At 41.4% G+C, this 14,358-nt stretch overlaps 1 protein-coding gene across 1 annotated transcript in view; it reads left to right on the plus strand.

The window, feature by feature from the left end:
- The window catches only part of acot11a (acyl-CoA thioesterase 11a), a 59,389-nt gene extending 45,031 nt beyond the window's left edge, over positions 1-14,358 (plus strand). The window contains 6 exon segments of the mRNA XM_052011455.1: positions 85-151; positions 1,206-1,289; positions 1,377-1,510; positions 3,931-4,062; positions 8,273-8,399; positions 14,197-14,358. Of these exon segments, the coding sequence (XP_051867415.1) occupies positions 85-151; positions 1,206-1,289; positions 1,377-1,510; positions 3,931-4,062; positions 8,273-8,399; positions 14,197-14,343 (691 nt within the window). The 3' untranslated portion in view covers positions 14,344-14,358.

Here is a 14,358-nt window from a genome sequence, read left to right on the forward strand (position 1 = left end):
CTGTGATTATATTAGTGTATTCTGATTCAATAAGTAATCTTAAAATCTCACATCTCAATTTCAATCCTATTGTTTACTTTTCAGAAAATATATTATTTCATGCAAACAAACTGAAGTACCACTGTCTGTCCCCTGGGACCCCAGCAACCAGGTAATCTGCCTTTTGATTATTAATTAAGTGGCCTTTTGTCTTTCATTTATTTCCATGCCTGTCAACTGTATTCTTTAAAGGCATTTTATTTTACAGTTTGATCATTTGTGGTAAGGAATTATTTGATTAATTATTCTTTGTACGGTTATTCTCTACACAAATGCAAAAAGCTGAAAATCGCAAAAGCAAGCTGACATTAGTCATCCCTGGAATCTTTTTCAGTGAGGAAGATCTCGGTCTGTTTTGAATGCTAATTGTGATTCATGCAAAGAATGAAACCTAAACATTATGTGGTGGTGAGATATAATAATCAGGATAGAATCTGCCTAATTCTGTCTTGTGTTGGCTTGGTTATTCATGAAACTTTCACCTTCTATGCCTAAGCACTCACCAAGATCAACCTGAATCAGCCAGAGCTCAGGTCTTGTTTTTTTTCTTTACTTTTGTGCTCCATGCTTTGCTTCCCTTTTCTTTCTCTCCACCCCCTAAAAGAAGGGGTGTTTCTCATTGGGTTACTGCTGTTAAGTAGCAACAACTTGTAACAGCAGCTGCAGGATAACTGGCCTACGTGGTTATTATTCATGTGCAAACCCAGATGGGCTATTCCACCCTGAGGATCTTCAAAACTGAAACCTGTATGGCCAACAAAGGCTCATGGAGTGAGATATCCAGCTGCCTTTTCCTTGTAATCCTCTGCCCCTAATCCAGGAACATCTAACCCTGCAGACTGCAGCACTCAACAATAATGGGAAAGATCAGTAGATCCTGCGTGGGCCAAGATTACAAGTTCAAACACTATAAGTAGAATATTGTACTAGCTGCGTGTCATATTCCACCTCTGACGTTCTGCAGCTGTGACGGAACAACTTTGGAAGCGCAACACAGTACATGGCTACTAGTATGTCGTACATTTAGTGCAGGTGACCAAAGACGTGCTTCTGTGCTAAGGTGTCTATTCTAGGCCTTTCTGTTGTCTATTTGGTTAGTTTACAGGGGTGTTTCCTTTAATCATTTGGCGTTTTAAAAGATTGCCTTGCTTTTCTTTTTGTTGAAGGTTTACCTCAGCTACAATAATGTCTCTGCACTAAAAACCCTGGCTGCAAAACAAAACTGGGTACTGAACTGCACACAGAAGAAGGCAAGTTTAAATCAAAGGCAACATAAAGAGTTCAAGACTTCCAGCTAGCCAGATTTTCAGGAAGTGATTTCAATTTCCTTTTTCCAGGCAAAACTGTTTACACTAGAAGAAGATCAGTTACTGTTCTTCAAAGCAGAAATGACTGTTTCTGTAAACGTCAAGCAAGTTTTCCTACTACTGTCTGATATGAGCCGTCGACATGAGTGGGACACTCACTACCAGTAAGAAAACCCCCTAAACTAAAGAATGACCCTGTCTAACAGAGGGAAGGAAAGAATAATGGAAGGAGGAAGAAGCTGATGCAGCATAGGAAACCTAATTTTCTCTCTCCATTTAAGGAACACATTAAATCTGAGAGATCTCCCATTCTTATTGAAGGTTGTATTTTCATGGTTTCTCAGTGATCAGTTCTCCCAGGGCACATTGGTTGGACCACCTTCCCCATGGCTTGGTGGTTTTACCATGACTGATAACCACACCATCGAAGGGGGAGCTTGGATGTGATCAGGTAACTGATATGACACCATATTTCATCACTGTGAGACCAGTGTTTTCCCAGCTATTCCCAGGCCAGCATCCACAGAAGCAGCCAGAAATGAAGTGAATATTATTAATAGCTGATCAGCAAAAATGGAATCAGTGACAACTAATGCACAGTGAATACTCCATTGAGGTCCAACTAACTTGGTTAGTAGGTAGCTAATGCAGATCAGAAAAGCCTCAGCCGACCAGAGCTCTAACACTAACAGTCTGCCTGTGTCTCTGGACCATAGAGGAAAGAATCAATTGGTTTTCCACATAGAACATTGAACACTACAGCACAAGAGCAGGTCCTTTGGTCCACGACGTCTGTGCCATCCATGATGCCAGTTTAAACTAATCACATCTGCCCGCACATGGTCTATAATCCCTTCATTCCTTGCTTGCTCATGTGCCTGTCTAGATGCCTGTTAAATGTTGCTATCGTATCTGTTTTCACCACTTCCCCGGTAGTGCATTCCAGGCACTTACCACTCTCTGTGTGTAAAAACAAACAAAAAATTGCCTCGTAAATCTCCTTTATACATCCCTGCTCTCGCTTCACACCTATGCCCTCTAGTATTTGACATTTCCACCCTGGGATAAAGACTCTGACTATCTAGCCTATCTGTGCCTCTTGTAATTATATACTGTATATACAGTACACATGTCTATCAGTCACCTCAGCCTCTGATGCTCCAGAGAAAACAATCCAAGTTTGTCCAGCTCCTCCTTATAGGTAATACTCTCTAATCCAGGCAACATCCTGGTGAACCTCTTCTGCACCCCTTCCAAAGCCTCCACATCCTTCCTGTAATGTGGCGACCAGAACTGTACACAACACTTGAAATATGGCCTCACCAAAGTTTTATACAGCTGCAGCATGACTTCCCAACTTCTATACTCAACGCCCCGATCGACGAAGGCAAGTATGCCGTTTGCTGTCTTTACCAACCTATCTACTTTGTTGCCACTTTCAAGGAGCTATGGACTTGCACCCCAAGATCCCTCTATATATCAATGCTCCTATGAGTCCTACCATTTACTGTATAAAATCCTCTCACATTTGACCTCCCAAAGTGCAACACCTCACATGCCTGAATTAAACTCAATTTGCCACTTCTCTGCCCACTTTCTACTGGTCTAATTCCTGCTGAATCCTTTGACAACCTTCCTCACTCTCCACAGCTCCACCAATTTTTGTGTCATCTGCAGACTTACAAATCAGACCACCTGCAGTTTCGTCTAAATCACTGAGGTCCCAGCACTGATACTTGTGGAACGCCACAGGTCACAGACCTCTAGTCAGAATAATGCCCCTCCACCACTACCCTCTGTCTTCTATGACCAAGTCAATTTTGAATTTAATTTGCCAAGTCACTGTGGATCCCATGTGCCTTAATCTTCCTCCATGATCATTACTTAAAAAAAATTCCTGCTGAAGATGGCTACATGGTGAAAACGAGATTGATCTTGCAGTCAAGCCAGTTGGTAATTCCTCTATCTCAGGCTAGCTGGTCAGTTTACTAAAGGGAAATCATACCTATGGGATCATACACCAGTTTTGGATAGGGAAAGAAGATTGGCAGAAAAATGCTCTCAAATCTGTTGTCTCCTTTCCTGGAATATTAAAACTTTGAAGGGTGAACTTATTATTCCCTTTAAGGATTTTCTTTTAAAAAAACTGAGCGGAAAAATCTATTTCCATAAGTTGGTGAGTTGATAACCAGAGGATCTAAACTTAACTTGCTGTGGAAAGAGAAGTTAGGAGAATTTATTTTTCCATTGAGAGTTGAAATGCCAACCAGAGACAGTGATGGTAGTAGAATTCATAAACGTTAAAAGGGTAACTGTGGAAAGGGAATGTAATGAAGTAGATATTCTTTCAGAGACAGGTCCTGGGTCTTATGGTCTGAATAGTCTCTTCCACTGTTGTTATTGTTCAACCTAATGAGAAAGCATTCCTCTTTGAAGGACTTTGCCCAAAATAATTGTCTTCACAATTGAAGGTTTCTAAATAATAAGAATGTGAAGTAAGAATTCACAAATTTAACTGTTGTTTTTCAAATGCATCTATCTGGATTGTTGCTTCATTTTGATTCATTCTGTTTTTCCTTCCAAGGAAATTTCAGTTGATACAAAAGGTGGATGAGGATGATGTCATCTATCACGTGATATCTCCTTCTGTCAACAAGACCGGCAACTTTCAAGACTTTGTTCTATTGGCATCTCGTAGAACACCTTGTGCTGATGGGTAACTTAATTTTTGCTTTTCATATGAATTGTCTGATTAATTTTTATCTGAACATTCTCCCAAAATATCAGGCTTTTGATCTTATCATGAACCACATCTATTTTGATGTCTACAGTATGATTTGCACTGTCCCACAGATGATAGCTGAGTCTGTTGACCGCGAGGATGTCTGGCAGCATATTACTGATATGGGTGTCTCTAATGTGCACTCTATGATATTCATACATCCTTTATCACTGTAAGGCTCAATTTGGTTTTTCAAATGCTCCCCAGCCAGCTGCTGTACTTTTCTTGATTGGTTGCCACAAGTATCTTGTAGGAAGTGTTGTCTTGAATTACATGGCCAGTGACAGCAAGGCACTGTTTAAAAGTCTGCATAAACTCCATAGGAAACTGTGAATAATGTTGATGGCAAAGAGACCATCCTTTCAAAATGCTAAAGTATTTAGTCTGGACGAGCTTTTATGGTAGGACTTGTTATTGAGTCTTCCATATGAAGGAGGCTCTGCAGGTGTACAAGGCTTCATAGTGAAGGACTGAGCTGGCCTTGGTCTGGATGTTCTAGTTTTAGCGAGTAGCAAATCATTTTTTTAAAACTTTACCATAAAGTTTTAAAGTTGGTAGTATGGGAGCAGGGACTTGTGTTGCATGGCTAATGCTATTCCTGCCACCTTCTGTTGCCTGCCATCATGATCCTGCAGTAGCTGTCGCTGCGGATAAAATGCCACAAGCTGGATTCTCCTACTGTGGGCCACTAACCAGGATCTGTGCGAGCTGCGATGTGGCTATGATGGCTTAGAGATTGCGGGAAAGGTTGCATAAGTGGCATGACGTAACTGAAAACAACGTCCGTATTTTCTCTGCAAGCGTAGAAGTCCTGAAGTTGCATTCTGCTGCTTGTGGTTTCTCTGTCACCAGAATTTTCTGTGGGGAATCCACACAAGTGAACTGTGCAGGGTTAGATGAGCCATTGATTTCAGTTGAGGGGAACTGCTGTGAGAGACGAAGGCGAATGGCAGTTAATTTAGATTTCTTTATAGTATTTGAGAGTATTTAAAGTGTTATCGGTATATATTGAGGTAAAATTCGTGACATTTTTTAAACTTATCTAAACGTCTTTTAAAAGTTTTTGATGTTTTCCGACTATTAGAAATGTTATGTTTTAAAGGTTGTATTTTGGAGCATAGAACATTACAGCACTGGACAGCCATTCAGCCCATGATGTTGTGCCGATCTGGATGCCAATTTATACTAAATGTCCTCCTGTCTATCATCCATATCCCCTTCGTTCCCTTTATATTCATGGTGTTTATCTAAAAGCGCCTTAAACTCCACCAACCTGTCTGCTTCCACTACTACCCTGGTAACCCATTTCAATACCTACCACACTCTGTGTTTAAAAAAAACTTGCCCCTCATGTCACCTTTAAACTTCTCCCTTTAATCTTGAGAGCATGTCCTCTGGTATTTGATATTTCTACCCTAGGGTAAAGATTCTGTCTGTCTACCCTATCTATGTCTCTCATAATTTTAAAAACCTCTATCAGATCTCCCCTCAGCCTCCGATGCTCTAGGGAGAACAACCCAATTTTGACTAACCTTTCCTTATATCCCATACCCTCTAATCCAGGCAACCCCTGGTGAACCTCTTCTGCACCCTTTTCACAGTCTCCACATCCTTCCTATAATGGGGCGACCAGAACTGCACACAATATTCCAAGTGCAGTCTGACTAAAGTTTTATATAGCTGCAGCATGACTTCCTTACTCTTATACTCAACATCCCTACCAATGAAGCTAAGCATGCCATATGCCGCCTTTACCAGTTTATCCACTTGCGCAGCCACTTTCAGTGTACTATGAACTCTGTACTTCAATTGCTATTTATGGGCCTGCCATTAACTCTATACTTTCTCCTTTCATTTGACCTTCCAAAGTGCAACATCTCACACTTGCCCAGATTAGACTCCATCTGCCACTTCTCTGCCCATAATCTGTAATTGATCTACATCCGTTGTATTCTTTGATAGTCCTTTACACTGTCCACAACTCCACAATCTTGGTGTCATCCGCAAACTTGCTAATCCACCCATCCTACCATTTTCATCCAAGTCATTGATATATCTATCACAACAACAGAGGTCCCCAGCAACTGATCCTTGTGGAACACCACTGGTAATGGACCTCAGCCAGAATAACAGCCTTCCATCCTCCTCTCGGGCAAGCCAGTTCCAAATCCAAACTTGCAATTCATCCTGTATCCCAGGCATCTTCATCTTCTGAATCAGTCTATCATGAGGGACCTTATCAAATGCCTTACTAAAGTCCAATGTAGGTAACACCCACTGCCTTACCTTCATGAATCTCTTTGTCAGCTTCTCTAAAAACTCAATCAAGTTTGTAAGACGCGACCTGTCCCACACAAAGACATGCTGATTGTCCCTGAGCAGGGCTCATGCCTTTCCAAGTATGCGTCTATCCTATTCTTCAGTAGCATCTCCAATAACTTCTCCATCAGTGACGTGAGGTTCACTGGCCTATCAATACCTGGACTATCCCTATTTCCCTTCTTGAACAAAGGCATAACATTTGCCACTCTCTAGTCCTCCGGGACCTCGCCTGTTGCTAGTGAGGACACAAAGATCTTTGTCCAAGCCCCAACAATCTCCTCACTTCCATCTTTCAATATTCTGGGATATATGCCATCAGGTCCTGGGGGACTTAATGCTTTTCAGAAGACCGAGCACTATCTCCTCCTTTAATCTCAAAATGTCCCAGTATATTAGCATGTTGAAGTTTTCTTCAACACATTAGTGGAGCTTGTTCTGTTCCCACCCAAAAGATGCAGGAATGCTACGGTAGGCCCAGATACTGCACAGAGCCTCTCTGCTGCCCTTGAATCCAGTGCCATGCTGCAGGTCTCAGTATGCAAGGTTTAAATTTTCTTTGGAGATCAGTGACAAGAGTGGGCAGCTCACCACTCACCATGAATTCTGGACCATAAAGGTCTTTGGGGGGGTGGGGGGGTGTGGAATTCCATCCTAGGGTCATTCAGTGCAAAACTGGGACTCAATCCTTGTTGGTCAGAACTGCCCCTATCAAATTGGATGGGCATTCAGCCTTAGTGACAGGATTCTTCCCTACTAAATGTAAAATCTGATCCTGATACGAGATGTGCCTGCAGTGATGCAGTGACCCAAAATTCTAATTGTCTTTGGCACTGAGCTGCCTGTGGGTGTGTGGCAGGCATTCGTAGCTCGCCTGTTTGAAGAAAATGAGACTCAAGGGCCCATATCATGGACCATGGTTTTACCCTTCCTGCTGTGGGGATCTGCTCCAATTCACACAGACCAGCAGGCACAAATTGGGCTCCAGGCCAGCAATTTTCCTATTTCTTTCATCAATCTTTATTTGCTACATTACCAGTCAATTAATATTTTTTTTATCTGGTTTCTCTACTAATATTTTAACCTGTTGTGTCTGAGTTTGCCTTCCTCACCATTAGACCAGTGCTTAAGATTAACCTGTTTTCTTTTCATGGTAAAGTGAACTTTTGCATTTGCCCTCTGTTCAGACCTAGTTTGCTCCCTATCTTTGCTGCTTTACTGACTTACTCCTTACCCTTGCACATCTGATACTGTGGTAGGATTTGTCAGGTCATTCTGTACTTTTCCATGGTCAGGTCATGCTGGGGTTATGTTGAACTGTTATACTAACAGTAGTGTGTATTTTGAAAACAGTTGGAATTAGAAACTGATGACTAGCTGAACCCAACAGATCACAAAGTTTGAATGTTAATTTGTAGAATTTAACATGGAATGAAACTATTAAAAATGACCACCTGCCAAACTATGGTGCAACAGTTTGTCAGCTTGTGTTGCTGTCAATGTCTCGCGTCTTCTAGGCAGACTCTGAGGGAGATCAAACAGCCTGCCAGCTAACATGTGCCTCTCTGTAGTAGAAGGGATCAGAGGCTGGCAGATACAAGTCCTTGCCTCTCAATACAGTGTATTGACTTTATTAGCTACGCAGAAAATCTGGGTTATCGCAATAGAACTTTTATCCTTAAAGGTTGTTGACTTCATGCTAAACTTCTAGTTAACCGCTGGCTTTCATGGCCCAAGATATTTGGGTCAAATGATATAATTTAGACTCCAATGACTTGCATTTTAACATCCACCATTTGGATAACTGCAATAACTATCTTTCCAGGGACCCCTATCTGATAGCCCTCCGATCAGTAAGTCTCCCTGCGGCTCCACCAACTAAGGACCTTGACAGGGGTGAAGTATCCTGCGCTGGCTTTAAACTTTGTCAGGAAGGAGATGCATGCACCAGAGTAAGTGGTCTTCATGTTAATGAATAATCAAATGATCCGAACATGCACAACACTGTCCATAAAAGTCAGAAAGACTAAAATAAATAATTTCTTTTAACTAAACATGTGATTTATTAAATGGAGACTTTCAGAGGGTGTAGAGTAAGATTTTCTATAATTTATATAGTCTGTTTGGCTTGCTTCCAGAATGAAATCTGTTTTTAAAATGTGAGTTATATATATAAAATACAGACGCTCTGAATATGATCTGAAATGATGGCATTTCTGTGCAGCAGCAGTATCACAAAAAAAAATGACTTGCATGTATTACACGTGTTGGATTGAGACCAATACTTCCAAACAGTTATTTTGCTGGGTCCATGACTTTCCTGAAAAACAATACAGTTTCTCTCACTAACACTTAGTTTTACAACTAATGGGATGATCTACTGTGGGATATTTGTGGGGATGTTTGCCATTGGGTTAGGGAAAGCCAAATGGCCAGAAATCCTGCTCTAACTTACTGTCCAGTAGCCCTGCTATAAGTACTGTGTGTGGACCTTTCATGAGGATCCTAAACATGCTGGTTAATAAACCACCAATATCTTCTAAACTTGGGTCCACAGTGACTACTTATCTCTAAAGCTGTAAATCATTAACAGCAAGGATCAATTACGTCAGGAATGCAGGGGAGAATAAGGCATAAAATCATAATATTGTGTTGGGTGTAAACTATTGAGATGATCAACCTGAATGACTATTCCAGTTGGTTCTGAAGCTGCTTCTGTGCAATTCCAATCTTCTTCATTTTTTCTAACACTATTATTTCCAAATATCTGATGTTCTGGAGAATTTAACTCCAGCATTCCCATAATATTTCAAGTGAAGGGACATTTTCTGTATTGGTCCTGGGATTAAGTGCAGATTTATGCCTCCTTGCTCTGTCATCCTCAAGCAGAGTATTCTGACAGCCTCTTTGGTGATTATTTGAAACACTCACCAGATTATTCTTTTATTTCTGCATTTCCAGAGATTTGTAATCCAAGTTTAACTAGTCTTTTTTATCTCATAGTTGAGTCTCTTCATCCCAAATTGCATCCTAATTAAATGATGCATTTTCTTACTAAAACCTGTGTGTGTGTGTGTGTGTGTGTGTATGTGTTATATACGCTATATATCCAGATTTGAATTACACAGAATTGAGCACAGTATTCCAAATGATGTCTTACAAATGCTTTGCATGAATACAGTAGATCCTGTATTCATTGTGATGAAGAAAGTTTTCCCACAATTTTGATTGCTTCTGCATCTACAAGGTAGTTTTTAATGACCGGTGTTCCTGGATTGTTAATCCCCATTGTTCACAATCTCTAAACACCCTTCATTACCAACTAACCTCTCAGCATCTGCTCTTTGGCCCATTGCTTGGGACCTTTTGTCTCCTTGGCAGCAAGCGCTGCTTCCTATGTGTAATGGCCTTTGGCCATCTTCCCAGACCTGGTTTCACTCGACTCCAAATTCTCTGATGTTTCCCCAGCAGTAAACTAAACTGAAAACCAAAAAACTAGATGCTGGAAATCTGAAATAACAATGAGACCCAACACAAGTTTGAGGAATGATACCTCATCTTCTGTCTGGACATGTTGCAACCTCCTGGACAATATTGAATTCTCCTCTTTAGGTAACTCTTTTTGTCTGAATCAGAACTGGTTATTTCTGCCTGTCTTCATTTTGGCTCAGTTTTTGTTTTAGTCTGCAAGGCATGTCCTACCATCTTATCATCAGCAACACTTAATGCAGATAGAAGTTTAATGTGGTCTTAACTGATACTCCTACTACCATATTTAGTCATCTGATCCCACCCTATAAAAGTTATTCCTTTGGTTCTAATCATCCCTCCCTCACCACCTTTGCTGCCTAAAACTAACTCTTTCCCATTTCTGATAAAGGTCCTGGACCTGATACATTAACTTTATTTCTCATTCCACAGATGCTGCTTGATCTGCTCAGCGTTTTCTATTTTTAGTTTATATTAAACTAAACTGGATTTAGTTGGTAGCAAACCAGGAATGGGATGAGGGAATGAATAATTGAAGGTAGTGGGCTAAAGTAGAATGAATAAGATAACCGGGAGACAGGGAAGGAGGGGAGAGAAGAGATCAAGACAGGAATGGAATGAATAAGGCGGCAGAGGTGAGGAAATAGGATTGGGAAGTGATGGATGGAGGATGGTGAGTAGAGGAGGGAGGGTAGTGGGCTGGGTGGGTGATGTGAACTATTGGACTAGATCGGAGCACATTTTATGAAACAAATAGTATGAAATTACAACTCCTCAATCAGTCTTCCTACAAAAATTAGTATTCAGATGTGTGAAAGGGGGTGAGGCCTTAATTAAAAAACCAAAGGGTAGCAGCAAATCTAAGCAAAGTGAGTGGACGACCATTATGTCTTCTGTGAGAAACCAAGGTCTGCAGATGCTGGAATCTAGATGAAAAACACGATGACGCTGGAGGAACTCAGCAGGCCAGGCAGCATCCGTGGAGAAAAGCAGGCGGTCAATGTTTCGGGTCAGGACTCTTCTTCAGGACTAAAGATAGGAAAAGGGAAAGCCCAATATATAGGAGGGAAAAGCAGAGCAACGATAGGTGGACAAAAGAGGGGAGACAGGGTGGGCACAAGGTGGCGATAGGTAGTTGCAGGTAAGAGATAGTGATAGGCACGTGGAGGGGAGAGGAGAGCAGATCCACTGGGGGAGAGAAAGGAAGAAAAAGGTAGAAAAAGAGATAGGTGAGGAAAGGGAAGAAGCATGGTGGGTGGTTGGGGGTGGGGATTACTTAAAGTGGGAGAATTCAATGTTCATGCTGTTAGGTTGTAAAGTTCCAAGATGGAAAATGAGGTGCTGTTCCTCCAGGTTGCACTTGGAATTCTCCTGGCAATGGAGGAGGCCGAGGACTGACATATCAGAGATAGTGTGGGAGGGGGAGTTGAAGTGACTGGCAACAGGGAGATGCAGATCGCGGTTACAGACAGAGCGCAGGTGTTCTGCGAAACAGTCACCTAGTCTGCGCTTGGTCTCACCAATGTAGAGGAGGCCACACCGAATGCAGTAGATTATATTAAGGCCCCTATCACTGCTCTGCTTTTCCCTCCTATATATTGGGATTCCCCCTTTCCTATCTTCAGTCCTGAAGAAGGGTCCTGACCCAAAACATTGACCACCTGCTTTTCTCCATGGAATCTGCCTGGCCTGCTGAGTTCCTCCAGCATCATTGTGTTTTTCATTATGTTCTGCCTTTGGCCATCTTCCCAGATCTGGTTTAAATTGACTCCAAATAAAGCCAACTTGTAACCCTGGTCTGATCTTAGCCCCTACATCAGAACTGATCAGCAATGCCAACCGCACACCATACAATTCCATACCAACCATACAACCCCAGTCCCCACCACTCGATTGCCCAACTATGCCCCCATTGCATCCCTCTGTTCTCTCAAACCCCACCAGAAACAGTTCCGTGCACCCACTAAAATAGCTGCAAAAGGTGACATAAATTTGACAGCAGTGAACAAAAATTCTCTTGGTTTTCTGGAAGCAAATTTCATACTTCAGACTCTGACAGAAACTCAGTTTTTTTGTCTCATTAATCCTTGTGCTTCTTGCCTTTCCAACTGACATACTTTAAGCAATTTCTCAGCTGTTGCATTTATAATATAAAAGTGGAATATCAACTTGTAGTTTCACATCATATGAGCCTCACACTTTCTTTATTGATCCTTCACCTTAGGAACATTTCCTATTAGCTGGCCATGAGACCCTGAAAGCAATTTGGGCCAATTCAACTGACACATTAAGAACTTTAATTTGTGATGCACCTTTAACAATGGGGCAAGTCCAGAGGGTGTGAGATGTGCCCCACAGTGAGCAATGCCTTATGAATGTGTCCTGACAGCCAGCCAGCAAGCACTGAGAAATCTATTTTGTTTTTAAACAACTGAAGCTACAATGTCACCTGTCCCACCCTCATGCCACCAGAAGTTAGTGATCTGTGTACTTTTGAGGAAAATCTCATCATGCATCTAAAACTTGATAGTTAATAAATAATGGGGAGAAATTAGTCTTCTGTTGCCAGCACTAAGCATGTGCAAATATTGGCTGTTGCTTGTACTCTCAACTGCACTTCCCGTTCTATTGAAAGCAATGCAACTTCTATTTTGATTGTTTTTAGATGTTCGTAATAATTTAAGCTCATATTCAGTATGATAAAATTAATGGATTGAGTGCAATACTATTACTGTTTGAGTATAGGGGGCTGCTGTGGGTAAAGGAAGGAGAGAGGGGTGTATAGGGGTGGGTGGAGTGAAGAATGAATCAAAGGAGGAGAAGCAATAGCAGCAGCAGCAACAATAATAATCATCTCACCCTTATTTTCGAAAAGTTGGCCTCTCTTGTCCTCTGATTGGTGGTTGACACAGTATTAGTAGGCTGCACACAAGCCATGACTTGCACTGCTATGGAGGAGTTAGAATAGAGAACAAGAGCGACACAGGGCCCACTGCTCATCTATTTTCGTAAATTATCGGAGACTCCGGGACAAAGTTGGAGAGCTCCTGGGTGTGCACAATTGGCATAGGCAAACTTTTCAAAAATTAGCTTGCTTTCATCCAGTCTCTTGTCTGGCATTGGGAATGTATGGAAACACTATTCAGGAAAGGACTGGAGCCACAGTGTCTGCAATTGGCTTTCCCTCAGACAACAGCATTCTGGTTTTCACCCTAAATAACAATTAACTTCTGAGTGGGATTGGATTTCGCCATAAGAATTGTTTGGCTTTAAAGGGAACCCAATTCAATTCCACAGCAGAATAATACATTATGGCATTATGCTCCTTATAAAACAATGCATCGATTAATTTATATTCTTATATTGATGTGCAGCACCTTAGCTTAATTTTTTTTACAATAAAGCTGCTAAAATTATATATATATTTTGTATGTAAGTTACTAATGTGGGTAACATTGTGGTACAATTGTTGTCATTAAACATAAATTTTATACATGTGTTTATATTGTATTATTATTGCAGACTTCAGTGATGTGGACAACATGTCCCTGTGTCTACACACAGTTATAATTCAGTGCATGTCAGATTACCCCATACCCTCATTCTACTCTCACTGCTTTGGGATGACATTAAGAGGCATGATCCAGTGCCATATGAATTTGTCTTTTCCCCTTTCAAACTTGCACCCACTTCCACCCCCCCTCCCCCGTAACATGATTGATTGTGACACTGTAAAAGAATCCAAACATTTAATGTTGACAAGTGACACCTAGTGCAACTCTTGCTGTGCTATTTTTAATGCACATTTCTTGAAGGGATCATCTTGTGGTTTCAGAGAAACTGGTGCCTGTTCTTCATGTGCAAACATTTATAACGTAGCCTTGCTACTTGGGCATGAACTGGTCTGTCCACTTTCTTGCCCGCATTTTTTCAGTTTGTGTCAGAGAAGAAAGAGATGAGTAATGGGCATTGCAGATGAGTTTCCTCTTTTCCTCAATCCCTCCCCCACTCACCCCCAATTTAAAGTGGAGGGGCAGTGTCAATGTACTTGATACCAGCGGTAAGAGAGGTATTCCATAAGAAACTTGGAACTATCCTTGGGCATTGCTATTTTGTATTATTTCAGTTCCTTTGCAATTTCCAATTAGGGAGAATTCCCAACAAATCTGGACTGCTAAACAAGTGGAAGCAAAGGATACAGTTTGTAGGCTGGCATGTTTCCGCTGTGGATAATACAACTACTTGTTTTACTTTTTCCAGATTGCGTATTACATCCAGGCAACCCCTCAAGTTCTCCCATACTTCACCCGTGACATCACTGGACTGTCTTCTGATCTGTGCAAAATCATTGAGGCTTGCAATGAATTTCTCGAACAAAATAAGGATGTCGTCCATTTGTCAGTGTGACATTGGGTGGGGCTT

Source organism: Pristis pectinata, chromosome 3 (assembly GCF_009764475.1).
Source record: "Pristis pectinata isolate sPriPec2 chromosome 3, sPriPec2.1.pri, whole genome shotgun sequence".
Lineage (NCBI taxonomy): Eukaryota > Metazoa > Chordata > Chondrichthyes > Rhinopristiformes > Pristidae > Pristis > Pristis pectinata.